The following is a 19,495-nucleotide window of genomic DNA, read 5'->3' as shown; positions in this document are numbered from 1 at the left end:
TGTGTGTGTGTGTGTGTGTTGGGGGGGTTGTTCAGAGATTTGAGTGGATTCCTCAGGCTGGTACATGTCTCTGACCTTATGCTCTGTTCACACTCTGACTCAAGAGACACACACATGCTCACGCATGCACGCACACACACACACACACACACACACTTGTTTGTGCACGCACACGTTCAAATATGTGTCGATAAGCTCAAGGGCACACATAGGCCCACTTATCCTCTCTTGAATCCAAGAGATTCATAACATAATTACCTAATGGCACATCTTATAGATATTTCCTTGCACCCTTTTCAACCCTTTAGAGCATGTCACTCAGATGTCAGACATGTTTTATACACAGGATGTCTCTGAAGTACCTCTCTCTCTTTTTCTCTCTCTCTCTGTCTCTCTCTCTCTCTCTCTCTCTCTCTCTCTCTTTGTGTCTGTCAAGATCCGATGGGAGAAGAACATCACGTTAGGAGAACCTCCAGGGTTCCTCCATTCATGGTGGTGGTAAGTTTGTCTTTAAAATGAACTGTTAACATTCTCTATTTCCTTTCTGACAATAAAGAAGGCCAAACTGTTTTTTTTTCTTTCCTTGCATTTTTTTTTTGTCTTTCTCTCTTGATATTTATTTTTTGACTCTGCATCACTTCCTGTGTGTTACAGTGTTTTCTGGGACCTTTACTGTGCAGCTCCAGAGAGGAGAGACACGTGTGAACACTCCAGTGAAGCCAAGGCCTTCCATGACTACGTGAGTTTGCACTGATGTTTCTGACTTCAGGTTATTGGCAAAGATTAAGTCGCTAAAGCACAAAATGATGCTCACATGCATGTAAGAAAAAAAGAAAAAAGAAATATTTGATTATACAAATAATCATGCTTCACACTCTGTAACTCGAACACAGAGCTCTGGATGCTTGAGGGAGGAATTGTGTGTCTTTTGTGTTTTAGACAGGATGCAGGGCTTCTCTCTTCTTCTTCTTCTTTTTATGTTGTTGTTCTTTCTGCAGCCTAAAGTCTGACTCATCAGATTTGTCTACGGAGGTTTTATTGAGATATATTGTTGGAAGTGCAAAGGTCAGGGGTTTCTGCCTACCCCAGCAGGATCTTCTCGCTCTTTGTTCCTCATTCCCCCTTTCTTTCTTTGCGGCTTGCAGTTGTCTGCTTCTGGCAGAGGCTCTCTTGTCTTTTATCTGCCTCCAGCGAGGTGTGTGCGCTTTGCGTATGAGTGTGCATGCAGGTGAAGCTGCTGATGCTGGTGATGATGATCAGGGTGATGAATAGGCACTCCTTAAATGAGGCAGCATTGTGATGATGTCATTCTGGCTCGGGGAATTAAAGTTGGAGGGCAGCATAACCTCGGCCCTGTGAAACAAACGTCCTGGGGAGGGAAAAGCAAAGGAGCACTGGGATAGTTAACAAGAATAGGGAGACGACAAACAAAAACAACTGATTCAATCTGATAATACTAGAAATGTTTTAACTTTCTGATTAGACTCAGTCTAATTTAAAAAATATATCACTGAGGACATATCAGTGCATCTTCAAATCGATAGAAAAGGCCATCGGCAGTGTCTTATTCTTACATTTACTACCAGGATGTAACAGGGAAATTACAATTAGTACAAACGCAATTAGAGCAAAGTCACATTCAGTGAACTGTTTCAGTGCTGCAGAGTGTCGCACGTCCAGGTCGGATTGACTTGGCTCGTATCCGTCCCTCAGTTAAACCAGGAGCGGACAAGTTCAGAGGAAAACAGAAGCAAACATCGGGTCAGATTTCGTGTCTCCCCGTCAGTCTATCAACATCAAAACGAATAGAGATGTCTATCAGACACTTGTCTTGGTAATTATTTTCAGATTGCTAATTAAAGAGCGAAATCCTAAGTAATTCTTGGGAGACGTTAAAGCTCACTTGAATTGCCCTTTTGTTCCTTTCTATTTTACAGCTGATGAAATGATCACACCGTCATCGGTTTCATTTATCCCACTTTTAACCGTCTATTGCTTCTGCGATTGGCTTTCTGAGTTTGTCTTAGAGAGGAGATTCACTTGGATTTTTATCTCGTCTCTATTTACTTCTTGGAGATTGGTTTAATGGAGACGCTGTTCCCACAGCTAGGTTTGAGCCTTCTGGGGCATTAGTCTAATGTTAAAAGAGAAGAAAAAGAAAAGTCAGATGAAAGAAGAAAAAAAAAGCAGAAGAAATGTTATTGATTTCTGTCCTGGGACAAGGCACTACAGACATCAGAAAGGCCGTTTACAGTTCGGTTAAGTGCTTTGTAAATTGTGTACTCAATACTAAATGAGCAATTTCCATTTGCTCTGGCCACTGTAATCATAAAAACAGGTTATTTTTAAATTCCTGCCCCGGAAATGGCCTTATTGGAGACAAAAGTCAAAATCTAACTCTACGGAATGAGACACAAAGCTGTGCTCATTTGTAGGCATGAGCCGTGTTGCTGTTTTGACATGCAGTACCTTCCAAAAGAATTTCACCTTTAAAATGACAAACCTTCATGAATTTACTTGGGGTTTTATGTGGAAGACCAACACCACAAAGTAGAGCATAATTGTAAACTGAATTAAAATGATTAAGATTAGGTGAAGAGCATCTCTGCACATCAGTTTGTCACAGATTCTCAGGTGGATTTAGGCCTGGACTTTGACAGGGCCGTTTTATTAACCAGTCTGTGTTTTTAAGACTTTGTCCCTCTGCAGTGTGAATGTTTGTCATGGTCTGCAGCCTCTAAGGATTACTTTGTGTTTTGCTCCACCTTCCCTTCTACTTTCAACTGAGGGGAGCATGTCCTTGTGCTTTTTATAAACTTTGAGCTGGACTCTTTCTGACTTTCTTTCACTAATGGCATTCTTGTTGACACTCCTCTGAAGGCCAAAGGCCAGATTCTTTAAGTGCATATCTAATAGTTAACCTACCAGTTTCCCTACCAGACTGACGGATCCCTTCAGCTCATCAACAGATATTGTTGATGGTTTTCTGCAGAGAAATCTTTCTGTCCTGAGATTGATGGCCATATTTTTTTCTATTTGCAGCTGCCACAGTCTTTCTATTTTCATTTGGTGAAATGCAAAGTGCTTGTGAGGTATTTAAAAGTAGAGATGCAGGTTTTATGACTTAATCGTCTTCAAAACTTTCCTCCATCGTAGTTATTCTATTTATCTCACTGATGTTCTCTAACAAGTCTCTGAGGTCTTTATACTTAGTTCAAATTACAAACACCGTCAAACATGTTACCTTTGAAGGCAATGAATTGAACTTGATTTTATTTGTGAGCTTTATAATGAAAAGTAATAAAACATATGCAAATCACACTTTACAGAATTCGGTAGCAGCAAAGTTTACAACATTACAGAATGAGAAAATGATCAGAGATTATAAAGTCTTTGCAAGACATTGCTGAAAAACACTCCTGGATGGATTACCATTAGTAATAACTTCATGTCTGATCTAAGTCTTTCGGTTTGTTTCTGTCTTTGTGCGACTTTTAGCAGAACTCCAGATTCATTTGCTGCAGATAATTCCTTACTTGATTTGAAAATGTATTGTTGTTTGTGTCTATGTGCTTGACTGAGGAGCTTGGAGTAAATTTCCACCAGAGCACAATTCTCGCAGTCAACATTAATTCTTAAGATCCAGGTGCAAAAAGTGTTGGTGGGGCCAAAGACTGTTAACGAGCTCCACAGAGAAACAGTCCTTCCATCCGATTCCAGCAGATTATCAGTATCTGACAGTCGTACCGGTCGTGCAGTGCGGCCTCCAGATAAGAACGTTCAGTAACCGAAGCAAGTCGGAGGTTGGAAAAAGTGATTGTTGTGAGTGAAAAGTACTTGTGGAGATCTTTTGCCACGTCACTTGGCATCAAAACTGTGGAGGGTTTTTTTTTTCTTTTTTGTGTTGGAGTGTGAACATGAGTTAAGTTCCTAGAAAAGTCTGTAAAGCAAAACTGTGAGCTACTTCAGTTGACTTCAACCACTTGATTTTAAGAGCTGATAAATAAACGAATACACAACAAGAGTGATGTACAAATTAATTATTCAGTTACAATAATTTTTTTTATATAAATAAGTAAAAAAAAAAGACGTGTTATTCAGCAGTGGCCACTTAAAGCAGCACATCTCTAGAGTTTTGGGAAGTTCTTTACTTGCAAAAACAGCAACAGTGGAAGTCCGTCTTTGGCGTCCTGCACAAGGTTAAACTGTTGAAGCTGAACAAAGAGAGAGGTGGATGAAGCCGAGGAGAAGCAGGCATGAAGTGCACTGCAGACTGACAGCAGAGTTATAGGGAGACGTATTATGCCAAGGGTGGAGGGACCCGGTGTCATTGTGTGGCATCACTGTGGGAGACGGCAGACGCATCACAGTCGGAGGAGAAGAGGAGATCAAGAGCGATTGCCGGGAGCAACAGGCTTTGATGAAAATGATGTTTTTCATGCTCATACATCCTAAATTCGTACTCTTCTTCTCACACATGGAAATTGTTTTTTCATATTTACATAACAACCGAGAGGTAAAAGGATGGAATATGCTCCAACCCCTGCAGGATCAGTTCACATTGCTAATGGGAGGCTGGAGGAGCAAATTGGGGTATAGACTGTCCCAGCTTTCCAAAATGACAAACTGTGGGATTTTGCTTTTTTATTTTTTTTTATTTATTTTTTATTTTTTTGGTTGTAAGAGTTGCAAATCTCCTTCTGGAAAGCAGCATGGTCCTAAAAAAATTTCAGTTTGGGAATGATGTTATTTGATCAGGGGGGAACTTAATAAAACCAACACTACAAATTTTGCCGTGTGTAGAACGAAAGGAAAGAGAAAACTGGATTTTGAACATTTCTTTTTCCTGTCTGCAAGCATTTGCAGAAACAAGGAGAGTGGACAGAGACCCAGAAACAGTAACTCTGTTGGCTGCATATGTTGTGGGAAGCAAGCTGATTCCAACTAGCAGGGAGCCAATGGGGTTTAGGGAGAGACCCCCGCGCTCTTGTTTCCACGGAAACTGCACCCCCAGCTCTCTCTCTCTCTCTCTCTCTCTCTCTCTCTCTCTCTCTCTCTCTCTCTCTTTCTCTCTCTCTCTTTCTCTCTCTCTCTTTCTCTCTCTCTTGTCTTCTCTGTCCACATCTCTCTGTCTGTCTCCCTCTCTCGCTCCCATGTTCCTCCTTGGCTGTGTGAAGGAGGAGGAGGAAAAGGAGGAGGAGGAGGAGGAGGAGGAGGGAGATGTGGAGGTGACTCACTGTAACATCATTGCCATGGCAATGAAGAGGGAGCCAAGTGCGATGGGAGACTGGAGAGCAAAGAAAGAATGGGTATTTCCACACTTTTACCAAGATAGAAAGGGTCATCATGATGTTCAGATCATTTTTCTTACAAAAACATTATATTTTAGATCTGAATCCACTCTACTGTCTCTTTACAATAAAATAATTTTAAAAAATCATTGTAATCACTTGCTCTGTTTCCGTCCCTCTTTGCTCTGTTCCATTCTCTCCCTTTTACATCAGCATTTTTTGTTTTTTTTTGTTGTTGCCTCCCTCGGCCCTCTGCTCCACATTTGCCTGAATGTCTGTTGCTGTGCTTTCTTTCTTTTCTTTTTTTTTTCCCCTTTTTTTTGTTAGCCTGTCGCACGCAACCCTTCAGTCTCGGAGGAGTGTGTTTTGCACTGGTGGATTACGCTGAGTCATGTCTAATGCGTGTTTAAACATGCCAAGATGGAGTGTTTGTGTGATGCTGATCTGTGCATGCTTTGCCGCTCTGCAGTGGGCTGGGGCATATGAACCCATGCTGCAGAGTGGAGAGGTTAAATAAGGACAGGACAGAAAGGAAGGTATGAGAGTGAGCCGGAGACGGAGCTTTAGGATGGAGCAGTTATTGCTGGTTTGTCTGCAGCAATACCGATTGTTTCCAAAATTAAGAACAGGTGTAATTAGAAGTCAAAGTTCGACGGCGTTTCCAACAGTGAGGAGATTAAGTCACCAGAAGATTGTAAATTATGTCATCACCAAATTTTTCACATACAAACACTCTCTCTTTCTCTTTCGCTGAAGAGGGGGCACCCAGTATCGCCCACTACTTCTGTTTGAAGAATAAGCTCATTATGAGATTTCACATTGGAGACAACAAAGACTCCAACAACACCACAGAAAGTGTTTCAAGTCGTCACTGGTGGCCGTTTATGTTTAAAATTATAAAGCGGATCTTGGGACGCGCTGATTACTTGTGATGAATGGCTAAGGAGGCGACTTCATCACTGTGAAAAGTTCAGAGCGGAAAGCTGCAGTAGCTCTAATGTTTCAGAAAAAGAAGTTAGCAACCATCTGTGCTAATATGTCCAGCTGGCATACAGAGTCGACATGTTTATACAATATGTACATCCTTTTCCACTGCCTCTTCAAGGTGAAGCTGTGTGACTGCTCAGTATACCCTTCTAAGTTTATTTGAATATCAATTAAAGAGACAAAAAAATATATATCCTGCCATTATTTTGCAGTTAACATCACTATGCCCATTGCATTATGCTCAGTGATTTGCCAAGCAGGCTGTCCCCAATAACATCAGTTCAATAGTCCTCCTTTGTCATGGAGTATTTATTGCAGTAAGCATTTAAATAGGATTTTGTGTCACAGTGATTTCAACCAAAACTGAATAATTTTAGCAAGAGAAAAAAACGATTAGAGCAATCACGCAAATTTCCCTAGCCGACTCTAATCGATCTGACTACTAAAATAAGAAGTTGTGTCAAACCCTTTTTTTTCAGATTACAAATCATGCAAGCATTTCAGAAGTTAAAATCTTTCTAAGAAATTATTATGCTATCTCACAATAAGTCAGTAAAATTACAACAAATGACACATAGAGGTCCATGTGAGCTACTCGGCTCATATTTGTGCGTCATACACATGTAGCCACCCCTGCTGTGTCCCAACAATGGTATTAGTAGTATGTTCATCATCAAGGCCTGTCAAAGCTCCCTGTGATACTCTGAATTACTGCTTCTACAAGACACATCCTTGTTGTATTGTTTGTCAGGAAGACCTCAGACTCCGGTGTCAAGTGTCAGAATTAGATTATGTGGCCAAAATTATGCTACACATTGGTGTGTGTTTTTTAAATCAAATATTTCAGTAATTTCCCCCTCTGTGTTCTCTAGAATCATGTCTGGCCTTCTCTGAAGAAGCAATTAAATATGTGAAAGGTCTGAAGCACCTTCAGAGGTTGTTTCTGCCTGCGAGCCGGGTGAATAATCATGACTTTGAGCTGTTGAAATTGTGGCTGAACGGTACCAGGAAAGCAGAAGAGTAAAAAGGAGAATGCTGACTCGATCAGTCTGGCACGTTATCTCTTTGACCCCAACTAACCTCTGTGGGTTTTTCGCTGTTGTCGACATCCATATTCTTATCTATCGTTTTCTCCTGTGCCTGGCCTTCCAGCACTAGAGAAACCTTAAAACATGGCAGTTTTTTTTTTCTCCCTTCGTGTCCCTCTAGACACATCGCGAACTTTGCACTTCCAGCATTAGCAGCTTGGTATTTTAAAATAATTAAAATAATGGCGATAAACCAGACACCATCTGTAGATTTCAGAGTCGGTGTTCTGCCTTTGCGATGATCTGCTAGATAGGAAAGACCTTGATAGTCCCTCTTCTTCATCTCCAGCTGGGACATTTAAACCTGCTTGTGTTGTATTTCCTCTGCGTTCACTCCATCTCGCTTATCTCTTCGGTTGTTGTGGAGCTACGTGAGATAGTAGCAGGAGTAGCGACTCCCCAGACACAAAGTGACTATCATTTTCAGCTTTGTATGAGTATCTGACAGTGCATCAACCTGTGGCTCCCCTCATGCTGCTCCTCGCAGCCTCGGGGATGTTTACATGGGTCGATAATGATGTTAGTAATGAGGGAAACACAGCCAATGTTCCCCCTCTTTCCTTGCCATCCCACTGTGTAGCTCATATCGCCGTACCTGCAGTCGCCCGGCGAGACCAAGTAGATTAGCGTTCTGCTTCCATTTTACCAGGTAATCAGCTGTAATGTTGCACAGGAGAGTGTCAAATGTGGCAGGGAATGCTGTTGAACAGGGTAATGTTTGCCAGAGGTGATGAGGACTGCAAGGATTTGATTGGATAAAGATTAATTTTGAAATGCATAAAAAGGAAGGCTGGATTTTTTTTTCTAAACTCTACACAAAAACTTAGTTTCCTTACCTCCTAATTATGCTCTGCTATATGGACTTAAGGATGCAAAAACCATTAGTTTGAAGATTTAGGAATGTTTTGTTGCATGCATGTTTTATTTGTCTCTTCTCAGCTATAAGAAAGTAATTATTTAGATAGTTCAGTCCTATTTAATGTATTTAAGTTAACATTAATGTAATGTTTTAGAACTAATTACAGTGTACTATAAGGCCAGACTGTATTTTGTTCTAGTAATAAAAATATGATGTAAAACTAACTAACATAGAAACCTCAAGTTCACATCACAAGTTAATGACTAAAGTAAATAAGCCATAGTATCTTTAATCTTTACAAATGTCTGACATTTCTAAGTTTCAACCCTCCTTGGAAGTTTCAAAAAGACGTTTTCATTCATTAGTAGAATTGAAACAGAAACTAGTTTAATGCATTGTTATATGTAATAGTTGTATTTCTATTATGCTAATATAGAGAAATAATTTCATGTAAATATCTTACTCAGGATTTTTTTTTTCTCAAACATATTTATAGCTTGTATGGTTGAGTCATTTTGATGCTGTTGTTTTTTTTGTTTTTTTTTCCCCTTTTTTGATTAATCTCGGCAAGCGTGCAGAGGACTTCTTAATTCAGCAAAGGCAGCAAAAAGCATCTGGAAAATTACAAAAATCTCTGCATTTTAGTTTTGGCCATTTTTATGTGCAAGAAAACTCTTTGTCACTGAGGTTTCATGTAACATCCTCTTTCTTACTCTGATAGATAAACACACTTAAGAGGTGTTAATCAAAAGAAGCATTTACATGGAAGATTGTGGTTGAATGCTGGTGAATGCAATCAGTCGTACCATGAATGTATTTAAAATGTCAATTTTTTTATGGTATCCTCAAGTTTGCATCACATTAATGACTAAATCGAATACTAATTCTGGGGATACTGGTCTACTTTGTTGTCGTGGCCTTTGCTGTTTTGTTTTGTGCTGATGGATTATAGTTTTTGTTTGTTTGTTTTGTAAATGTGAATGTGGTACGATTTTGGACAAGGAGTTTTTTTATTTATTTATTTTTTGGCAATATATTTTTTAAAGTTTACATCATGATCATAAACCTCTTTTGTCATGATGTCTACTGAATCGTGACAAAACGAGTTGAGATGTGACAGAGTGATTCAACAGATTTTAGTGTTTGGTTGTGTGATTTAGCTGTGTTTGTATAGTACGGCTCAACAGTGAAGTCACAGCATAATTATATATAAATTGCCCTTATTTTTCATGTAGCAACTTTTTTCTCTGGTGTACCACATGGCATGTGTTGGTTAAGAAAGGGAGCAGTGAATATCAGAGAATCCCATGTTTGCTTTTAAATTTGAGCCTTCAGTTTTGGTAATTATTGATTCTGGATGTGGTGCTTAGTGGAGCATTTTTGGCTGGTTGAAGGGGGTAATACTTGATCAAATGTTTGGCAAAACATTGTTTTTAAGTTTTCTTCTCTTTTAATATGCACATTTAAATCAGCGCTCATCTTAATACCACATATTTGTTCACACGAGTGAGACTGTATCTTACGCAGAATAACAGCAACTCCCCTTTCCATTCCTGCCTCCCTCATTCAGGAAGTGGACTAATGGCATTTGAGAGGATGGAGGGAGAGGGGAAAAGCGTGAGGGAGGAGAGATGGAGTTCCTTCCTGCGTGGTTTGTCATTTATACATCCTGATGTACTCCATGTGGTCCACAGACTTAACCACTCTACACCATTTTAAGCTATCTTAAACAGCTTCATTCACGCAACACAACAAACTCAGACGCATGCCAGAATTTGATTTTTTGTTTATTTGGAATTGGCTTTAATCAGCATCCAGTCCCACTTCAAATGCCTTTGCTCTCGTGGGTGTTTACTGACTCTGGTTCCGATTGGAGCTGCGGAAACCCTGGAGGAACCACTGGAACAGGCTCTAAAGGCACATGTACTAGTTGTAGTGTGTAGCATTGATAACTTATGTTAAACTATATGAATGAACATTGTAACAAAGGGTAAACTACAAAAACTATAATAATGCATCAAGGTTTGTCTGGCTTATCTTACATTTAAGCTAAAAATTAGTACATGTTATCTAAAAATACTGGAAGTCAAATTATTTTGTCCCTTTTCAAAAATCATTGGAGAAATCTTTTACAGCTCCTTCCATCCGATGAAATATTAATATTTCATCCAGTCTGCCAGGGGTATGACTAATTTTGGGCTCAGGTATAAAGTGTTTCTCAGCCAGGACAGAGTGTGTAGAAGAGATGTTAACGATGCTTCAGCTCAAATAATCTGATGATTGCACCTATAATGTTTTCTGTGACAGCAGTGCATTTCTGCAAATAGCAATAGGACCACAGGGAACAGCCAGAGGAGCTTGGTTGTTTTTTCATGGATTATCTCTTTCATATTCGACTGTGAGGACATTGTGGTAGTTTGAACAAATAGGTAAAAACTAAATTTTTATAAAATTGCATTTGTCATTTTCCAGAATTTAAATCACCAGACGCACAACTTATATTAGTGGTTCTTTACTGGTTCAGAAGTGTTTGTGCTCTAAACCACCTTCAAGTATGTTTCAGTAGCAGCTTTAGCAGCATTTTTGTCGCTCTAGAAGTGCAGCTTTTCTATTTTGTATTGTCTCTGGATGTCTTGGTGGTTTTTCACTCTGGATTCGGATGCAATGGAGAAGTTTCCTAAAGAAAGCCGCAGAGTCACGATCAGCACGCTGAGGCACGGAATAAAGCAAGACAAAACTTTGCAGAAGCTTTGAAGAAGCACCATATTTTCCAGATTATAAGTCAGTTTGCAATATTAGCCGAATCAGGTAAAAAAGAAGAGGAAATAATATAGTAGCGTTGGACTTTAAGTTGCATTTATTTCGAAATTGTAAAACGTGATTGGGACCTTGTCTATGCTAATGATATAATCTGGTGGTAAGTTGTATTCTGTTAGCTGCTTTTCAACAAACTTGTGAAAACCGTCAACCTGGGTTTGAAAGTCTCCTGGCAGATTCTGATGCTCTCATATCCGTACTCTAAACCAAGATGGTCCAGAACGGCTGTGCTGCGTTGCCGGTAACAACGAGACACACAGCATCTGTGGACTCATTCCTCCACCTCTGGGCATCTTGCTTTCAGCTTTCCTCGTGGCTGCAGACAAAAATGTTTTGTCCTTGTTTCATGTCCGTCAGTATGAATTAACATTTAGCGCATCAGTAAAATAAATAAATAAATAAAAAATGTGTCACAAGGAGGCAAAAAAACATATATCAGCTGCACCAGAAACAGTCAAATTATGAAAAAAAAGTTTGACCCATCGTCCCGAAAATAAAGTAATAAAAACTACAATGAAGAAAAACAGTTATTTGTTGCCACCAGTTTCTGCACAAAAGTGATGAAGCATAATTTGATTTTTTTTTTTCAGTTTTACTCTAATAGCTCTGCTTTCACAAAACGGAGTGTGTTCATCAACCGGTTGACCGCAGTCCAAGTCGAGCCCACAAAATCAATCTTATTGCCCTGCAACCGTCTGAAATAATGTTTATCACCCGTCAGAGCTTGACAGCAGTGGCTTTCCCGTCTCAAACACTAAATCTACAATTAAGGTGAGTTCAGGAAATCAGTAGGACTGGTTAGGTTTTTGGTTGAATGAAACCATCTTTTCACTATTGCATTTAGATTTCCCACGTGACTTTTAGTTCAAATTTAGACAGATTTTAAGCAAAATAGAAAAATAGAAATAGACTTGAGCTCAAAAATGCTTGCTGCCCCCCAATCTTTGCTTAGTTAAGCAGTTTTAGATTTATGAGTTATTCTGGGGAAAACCTAAAATACTTTGTCACTACATGTTAAGCTTGTATAATAAGCCTGATACCGGCATCAATCATTGGAGCGGTGTGATTAGCCACTGCTAATATCCCAGTTGGCTAGTAAGTTCCTTTGCACACCCAATATGCTCTACCCTGTAATTTAATCAAAGTCTGCTTTTTATTTCTGCCAAGCTGAAACCTATGAAGCTTTCCCTTTTTTTATTATTATTTAGGATGTCTCCTGATGAATTACTATTTCCTCCTTACAATTATTAAGAAATAAAGTCACAAAGCCTCTCAGTCACCAAAAAAGGGAAAAGTAAAAACTAGTAAAACAGCATGGCAGCCGCTATTTATTAAAGGCAACCTGTTTCAGCCATCATCAGCAGAAATATGACTAATCCCAGCCTGGCCCTCATGCTGTCTCAGGGCTTTGCACAAATTTTGTTGATGTGGCCCTGCAGCAAACCTTTACTTGTAACAAGACAATTTAACTGGAAGACTGTTAGCTCGCCATTACTTGCTTGGAGGTTTCATGATTAACTGTATTTTTAAGATGCAATTAGATTTGTCAATTTTCACGTTTTTCTCTCTTCTGCTTTTAGTTTCTGTAGCTGAACAACATGTGGTGGATAGATTTATAAAAAAAATAAATAAAAAAAAGATACACTGCACACGATGAAGGTCAGAGCAGGTGCAACGTTGTTGACTTCTTATTTAAAGAACAAAAATCAAACAGACAGACTTCGGCCAGACAAAAGCACGTAATACCGCATGACCTCGCATGTTTCTATTTATGTGCTCATAATGTAAAGTCACTGGAACAGTAAGGGGCCAATATATGAGCACAAAAGTGAGATCGGCCTGGTTTGTGTTCTCGTGAGAGACGGCAGAGTGGAGAAAGCAGACAGCGACAGCGATGCAGGTTGAGACGGTGAGGGAAGATAGACACAGACAGTCTTTTGAGATTCCGCCCACGCTTCGCTCTCAGTCTCTGCAGTATTGAATGAAAACGACTCCCCACCATCACACACACACACACATATATGCACATGCATTAAGCATACACATTAAAGGGGACAGTATCTGGTCACGTATAGGGATGGAAGAATTTGTAAGTTATCTCATTCGGCATTACTGTGCCTGTGATGTAATGGGGTTAGTGTACCATGGGTGCAGTATAAAGAAAGCCTAATGAAGTCGTAAAGTGACGAGCTGAAGTAGAGTAACATTCAGCGAATAGAGCTGAAACGTAGTTTTGTTTCAGAATTGAAAGTGGATGTTTGAGCATGTTCCTTCCATAATGGCAGAAATGCTCCATAAAAGAAGCTAATGAGCTTGTATTGCATTAAAGTTATTTGTGATTTCAGCATTGGATCATTTTTGCTTTATGTCTTCAACAGAATCTTATTACCTAAGTAATTTATTTGGATTTTATCACGCGATGCATTGTTTGTTTGTTTTTTTTGAGAAACTACTCATAACCCCTGATCTGTTTCACATTGTGTCACAATACAACCAAAGAAATTCAATAAGTTAAGTAAAGTTGAATGAAAAGGATATATGAATTTCTACATTTATAACAAATTTATGGATTCTTTCTGAGCTTGAGATATTTTACAAATGAAAACTACTTGATGTGCAAACCTGGATCTGCAGCTGTAATTGCAGTTTTATGGCCGGTTCTACAGTGTTGAAATAACAAGACCTGAGAACAAATGCACTGACACACTTTTCAAAGTTGTAATTGCATTATTATTTCCCTTCCTCTTCATAAATGCATCCTACTTTGTGTCTGTCACATCACATCCCAGTAGGGTACAATGTGGGGACCGTGGGTTTAAGGTTGCCACACATGGCTCCATGGTGTAGCAGCCTCACCATATGCTGCGGCTAAAATCCTCGACGCAGCTGTTTCTGGTTGGAGTCCCAACCCTGTGCCATTTACTGCACGTCTTCTCTCTCTGCCCCTAATCCTGTCCATCTACTAAGCAATAAATACCACTAGTACTACAAACCTTAGAAAAAGATGTTACTAAATGAAAAAAAAAAAAAAACATGAAGGGTTGGCATCCTTTTGTAAGACAAATAACAGCACAGTGTTCAAACATTCCTAGACTTTTTTTTGTTTTGTTTTGTTTTTTTTACAAAGACAGCATTTACCAAAATATTTAACTGGGTCTGAAGTTATCTGTGTGGGAAAATAGAATACTGTCTTCCCTGCTTTAAAAATCCTTGATCACCTTATTTATTTATTTACATCTTTTATACACTGATCTCATTTGACTGTTTTCTGAACTATTCCTGCAGATCCATTCGTGGGGCTGTTGTATTCACTAGGATCTGTCTTGTTGCGTCTCTGTGATACTTGCCTCGGGGATGGTATTTTGAATAATTTATGAAACAAACATTTTTTTACCAGAAGATGCAGGTGTTTATCTGAGAACAGACTGGTGCCTCTGCAATGCTTCAGATTCCATTGCAAACAGCTTTCGATGAGGAAAACTGATTGCATGGATTATTGTGTACAACGTTGCACAAAATTGCAGATCAGCTTGTTGTCAGAAGTGTTGCACTTCAGTCAAGTCGTTGTGCTTCTCTCTGGGGGGATGGCTCAGAGAGAGGAAATCTGCAAGGAGCGAGCGAAGCTTCAAATGCACAGAGAAAAGAGCGTTAAACTGTAAAAAAATAAAATAAATAAAAGAAAGGACATATTTAGTCAGATAACTTGGAGGAGCGTTGAAACAACTTGCTTCATTAAATCTAATGAAGTGTAAAAAACAAATATAAGTTAGTTTTCATTTAACAGCTTAGAATTTAATTTGTGAACAATCGGGGTTTGTAATGGCTGTTGCAATGTGTGCACAAATTGAAAGTGCAGTGAACTTGATCAGCTCAAGAGTGATAAAAATCTGCAGTTTATGTTCACCCAGAGATTTACCTAAAGACTCTTTACCCAGTTCCACTGTCTTATAGTGACGATCTGTTCAGCTGCCACGCATTTTTTTTTCCTGCTGCCATTCTTCTCGCTCTGCACTTTTCCTTCACATGGCAAACTTTCATGCAAGAGAGGTGCAAAAATGACGGACTCATTAACAGTGCTTAACAATCTGTGGGCCATTTGTGTTGACGGAGGTTAAGTGCTATAATAAGCTGAGCTTGGCTGGGAATTGGTATTTATACAGAGTTGGCAAACAAGAGCTTAACAAATGAAATGCTGACATTGTTTTAAAATTAAAAACTAAAGATGTTCAAATGCCGCTGTGTTTAATTAAATTCCTGTGGTCTGAGTAAAGCTGCGTTATTGGGAGAGAACATACTACGTTTTCTTATCTTAAATTTCCACCCCAAAAAAAAAAAAAAAAAAAACATACCTCTAGATTACAGTAGTCAAGGGATAATTTCCTACATATTTCAAGGATATAAAACCTTAAAATACTGTGAAATAACAAAGATAGTAAAAGCTTTTTTGATTTTTCTAACAGTTGTCTATTATTGCAGCCTGCTTTTCAGGAAAATCCTGAAAACAGCCATCATGCCAGAAACTTCAGGCATTTGAAATGTAACCTCTCAGAGGTTCATGGGTGAACGTCCCAGTGTATCAGAGCTGGAGTTGCTATTTACTGTGGTTAGTTTAAAACAAATCATCAATCTCTGAGTCCCGATGGCATCTTCACTGACATTCAAAATGGGTAAAAACATACCGAGTTTTATTTTTAACCACAGTTTCTAGAAAAGTGTTCTATATTAAATTTCTCTTATGATTACGCAATAATTTTCTATATGTTCTCGTTATGTTTTACCTGCTTCTATAGGTAAATTACACTGCTAAAGGATAGAAAACTTTCTTTTCTTTTGCATCTGTAGTAGTGAATGTCTTCCCCTCTCCTCCTGGTGCTGAACAATGTCTGCACCTTGTTTACACAGCAGCAATCACAGCCAAGTCACACTCAACACTGCCTTTCTACAGTGGAAAAAAACTGGCAAGGTTTGCAAAGATAATTAGCAAAACACAAAACTAACGTAAGAAAATATTGTCTGACTTGTTCGCAAATGTTACATCTGGATTGTTTTTTTAATGTGAGCATAGATCAGTTTCTGCAGCATTCAGCCTTTGGGAGATGCAGATACAGTTATATTCAATACATTTAGAGTATATGTTCTAATGAGACTCGGTTGTAAGATTTAAAACACCTTTTGAAAATAACATTATTCAAGCAGGTATTAAAAATGATTTTTATTAACACATTTCTGTATTAAATAGGTGTTTTTATTGGTCCGATGGAATTTCCTAATCTAATATGCTGCGTTTACAGTCACTGAAAGTGAAGATCATCATAATTAACAGAAATAAAAACATCAAAACATCACACTTTATGTAATCAATCTATCCGTTTCACTCAGTGAACTGACTTCCTATCAGGTTAATTGTTTCTGCTGCATTTTATTACTATATTGTTATCAAAAACGTGTGAATTGCCATTATGTGATTATGCAACACTTGAGAGAATTTCCATATCAGTACAAGTTGGTGGACTGTTTGCTCACTGCAAGAACTTTTCAGAATTACTTACAACATGGTTTTATGTTGTGATCATTTAACATTTGGTACATCTGAGGTTTGAAGTCATTTTTATTTTTTTTATTTTTAGTTATTTTTACACTATATGAACAAATGAGTGGGCTTTAGAAGCCTTACTAGGTCAATACTAAGCCACTTTTGTTCAAAACTCTCATTACATGCTGGAGTAAGTCAAATGATTGTGCTCTAAGAGAATAAGTATGTTACTAATATTTTCCATTACATCAGTGAGGACGCAAATTAGCCTGCAGTGCTCGAACATTTATTGGCACATCTGGTAGTGACCATAAAATAAATTTATAATCTGCTGCTGTTGGAGAATCTTGCAGTAAGAATTTATATAAAAAAAATACATCTCATTTAACTCAGTATTTGTTTTTAATAAAATCACTTGTGGCACCGTTACTGCTATCCAAACTGTCATACTTTGACCAATAGGACACCAATTAGCCCCTCCTTTTATTTATTTATTTTTTTATTTTATTTTATTTATTTTTTTTGCATATTCTTAGTATGCAGAGAAACGGATCTTCTTCTTTTAACAACACTTAGTTCATCCAGAGTCCTATATCCTCACTTATCTTTGACTCACTACACAAAATTACTGATTATGGAAGATCATTTTTACCTTCTCACACATCAGTTTCCAATTTATGTGACTGGCAGCGATTTTACCAATGAGATCTCAAAGTTCCATCCTACGAGTTGTGCATGTTCGTTTCCATGGAAACCAGTGGACTCCCACAATTTATCCGTGCCATCAGAACAAACCTTTAATTTATTTCTGCTTGAATTTCTGATTACTTCTTTGCTTTAGACGATCGAATGTTTCGCTGCGGGAGCCAACATGCCCGTCTTCTTGTTGTTGCAGCTATTTAAATTTTGCTAGTTGCTGTATTCAGAAAATGCTGCTTTGTCAGCAGTTCAGGTAGATGTTTTTTTTTTTTTTTCCTCCTTCAGTTATTTCTGGTCCCGTACACATTTTGTTCCACATGCACGCATACACTCATAATCTCCCTTTTTGTCCTCCTTTCCCTGCCTCTTCCTCTGAGCGTGAAGGCAAACTCAGCAGACCTCCAGGCTGCTGGGGAGCCAAGGCATGCTGGGTAATCCACTCTGCATGGGAATAGAGTGTGAGAACAAGAAGAGGGTGACTTACAAAAAGCACGATGTGCATGATGTTAAACACTAGACCAGAACACAGACACACACAAGCTCAAAAACAAACCAAATCCAGCCAGTCATCGCTGAACCGATGGAGGTACACAGTAGCCATCTGTGTCCATCTGCACACTCGTCCGCTGGGACAAACCCAGGCTATGTTTGCAGCAGAACACGAAATCCAAAAGCTGCTGCGGATCCCGCTCCCTGCTGCCCGACATTAATGACAGAGAGATGTGAAGGAGGCAGGGGGAGCAGCGAGGGTGGCGGGGTGGAGCAGCGCAGGATACAGGAGTGTCGTCAGTCTGCTTTTATCTCGGCTCTGATTAAACCTTGTTCCTGTCTGACCTAAAAAGTCAGCTGGCGGAAACTTCAGAGACTGTAGCTGAATTTCACCAGAGTTCTTTTTTTTTATCCATCCATCACAGTGAGACAGAAGATCAGAAACACAGAACTCGCAGCAGATACAAAGGACATGTGTACACAGACTCCATACGTCGTCATCTAGACACAGTTGGGAGTTTTGCCTACAACTCTGCCTAGACGTCTGGATGTTTCCTGCCCTGGACTCCTAAATAGGATGGGCGAGAGGCCAGGACTCGGTGGTAGCACGGGGTTAGTAGCACAATACCACAGGAAGCAGTCGGGAGGTTCTGCTGAAATGATCCAGCGCCACCCGTCTGGGACAAGTACAACAACACACACAAGGAAAAAAATTACAAAGTACAAAAATAAACCTGGGCCTGCATCGCTGGGCACCGGTAGAAACAGGAAACATCCCATTAAGGGAGAGACAGCAGGAAAGCTACAGAAGACACCCACTTTGCAAATTTCACTTGATATTTGGTGCCTTTCATTTTGAGATACTTGTAAAATACCAGAGCTGGGATATTCAAATAATTAACTGAGGAAATCTTAGCTCTTGAGATGAATAAATATTGTTAGGAGAAGAATATTTTGGGGAGAAGAGCCTTGAACAACATTTTAAAGACTTGGCACAGATTTTCTGTTGGAATTGGGGCTAAACTTTGACTAGATCATTCTATGACTTGAATATTATTTGCTATTCCACTGTAGGGTTAGGGTTAATTTATATGTTTATGTCTACATGTTTAGGATCATGGCATGATTGTAGTGTATTTAGATAAATTAATTTCCCCACTAATACTGACTGGTTTTCTCTTCCATGCTAAAAAAAAAAAAAAAAAACATTACCATGGAATGATGCCATCATCACCATGCTTTACAGTGGTTAAATTGTTTTCATGGTCATGTGCAGTGTTGGTTTTCTGTCTGAAATTTCCATTCATGCCAAAATTTCAGTTTCTGTTTTACCAAACCTCCTCCTTCCATCTGTTTACCCCTAAGTGGCTTGTGGTGAGCTGTGAACGAGCGCTCTCACCGAAGGCTCTCATTCAGCAATTTTTTTTTGTTTCTCTTCCATGAGGCCAGAGTAAAGGACCTCTGAATGCACTCTGCAATGCTCAGGTTTTTTTTCAAATTAGAAATTTTAAAAGCCATTTCCACTTCTATTCATTTCACAATTATCCTCTGTTATTGTTGTTCTATCACACAAAGCTCTCCCAGTGAAATACATTGAGACTTTTAGTTTCATTGTGACCACACGTGGGAAACTAAAAAAGGGGTATGCATACTTTTGTGATGTGCTGTAGTTTTTAATCAGTATGTGGTCAAAAAGGTGCATTAAGACTCTATTTTTGTGTGTTTGACCTGT

At 39.0% G+C, this 19,495-nt stretch overlaps 1 protein-coding gene and 1 long non-coding RNA gene across 5 annotated transcripts in view; one reads left to right on the top strand and one right to left on the bottom strand.

Annotated features, from left to right (window-relative positions):
• The window catches only part of ssbp2a (single stranded DNA binding protein 2a), a 56,977-nt gene that overhangs the window by 29,622 nt on the left and 7,860 nt on the right, over positions 1–19,495 (top strand). For all 4 annotated transcript variants that reach the window (XM_016674858.1, XM_016674857.1, XM_007559318.2 and 1 more), the window contains exons 3-4: positions 437–498; positions 655–739. In XM_016674858.1, coding sequence (XP_016530344.1) covers positions 437–498; positions 655–739 — 147 coding nt within the window. The remainder of the gene's footprint in view (positions 1–436; positions 499–654; positions 740–19,495) is intronic.
• On the bottom strand, positions 17,142–19,492 carry LOC107836995 (uncharacterized). The gene is made up of 2 exons (XR_001662969.1): positions 17,828–19,492; positions 17,142–17,715 (listed from the first exon to the last, which is right to left on the bottom strand). It is a non-coding gene; the product is annotated as an uncharacterized LOC107836995 (long non-coding RNA).

This window comes from Poecilia formosa, unplaced genomic scaffold, assembly GCF_000485575.1.
Source record: "Poecilia formosa unplaced genomic scaffold, Poecilia_formosa-5.1.2 Scaffold103, whole genome shotgun sequence".
Classification (NCBI taxonomy): domain Eukaryota; kingdom Metazoa; phylum Chordata; class Actinopteri; order Cyprinodontiformes; family Poeciliidae; genus Poecilia; species Poecilia formosa.
The sequence above is the reverse complement of the archived record's forward strand: the minus strand, read 5'-3'. Positions and strand labels throughout refer to the sequence as shown.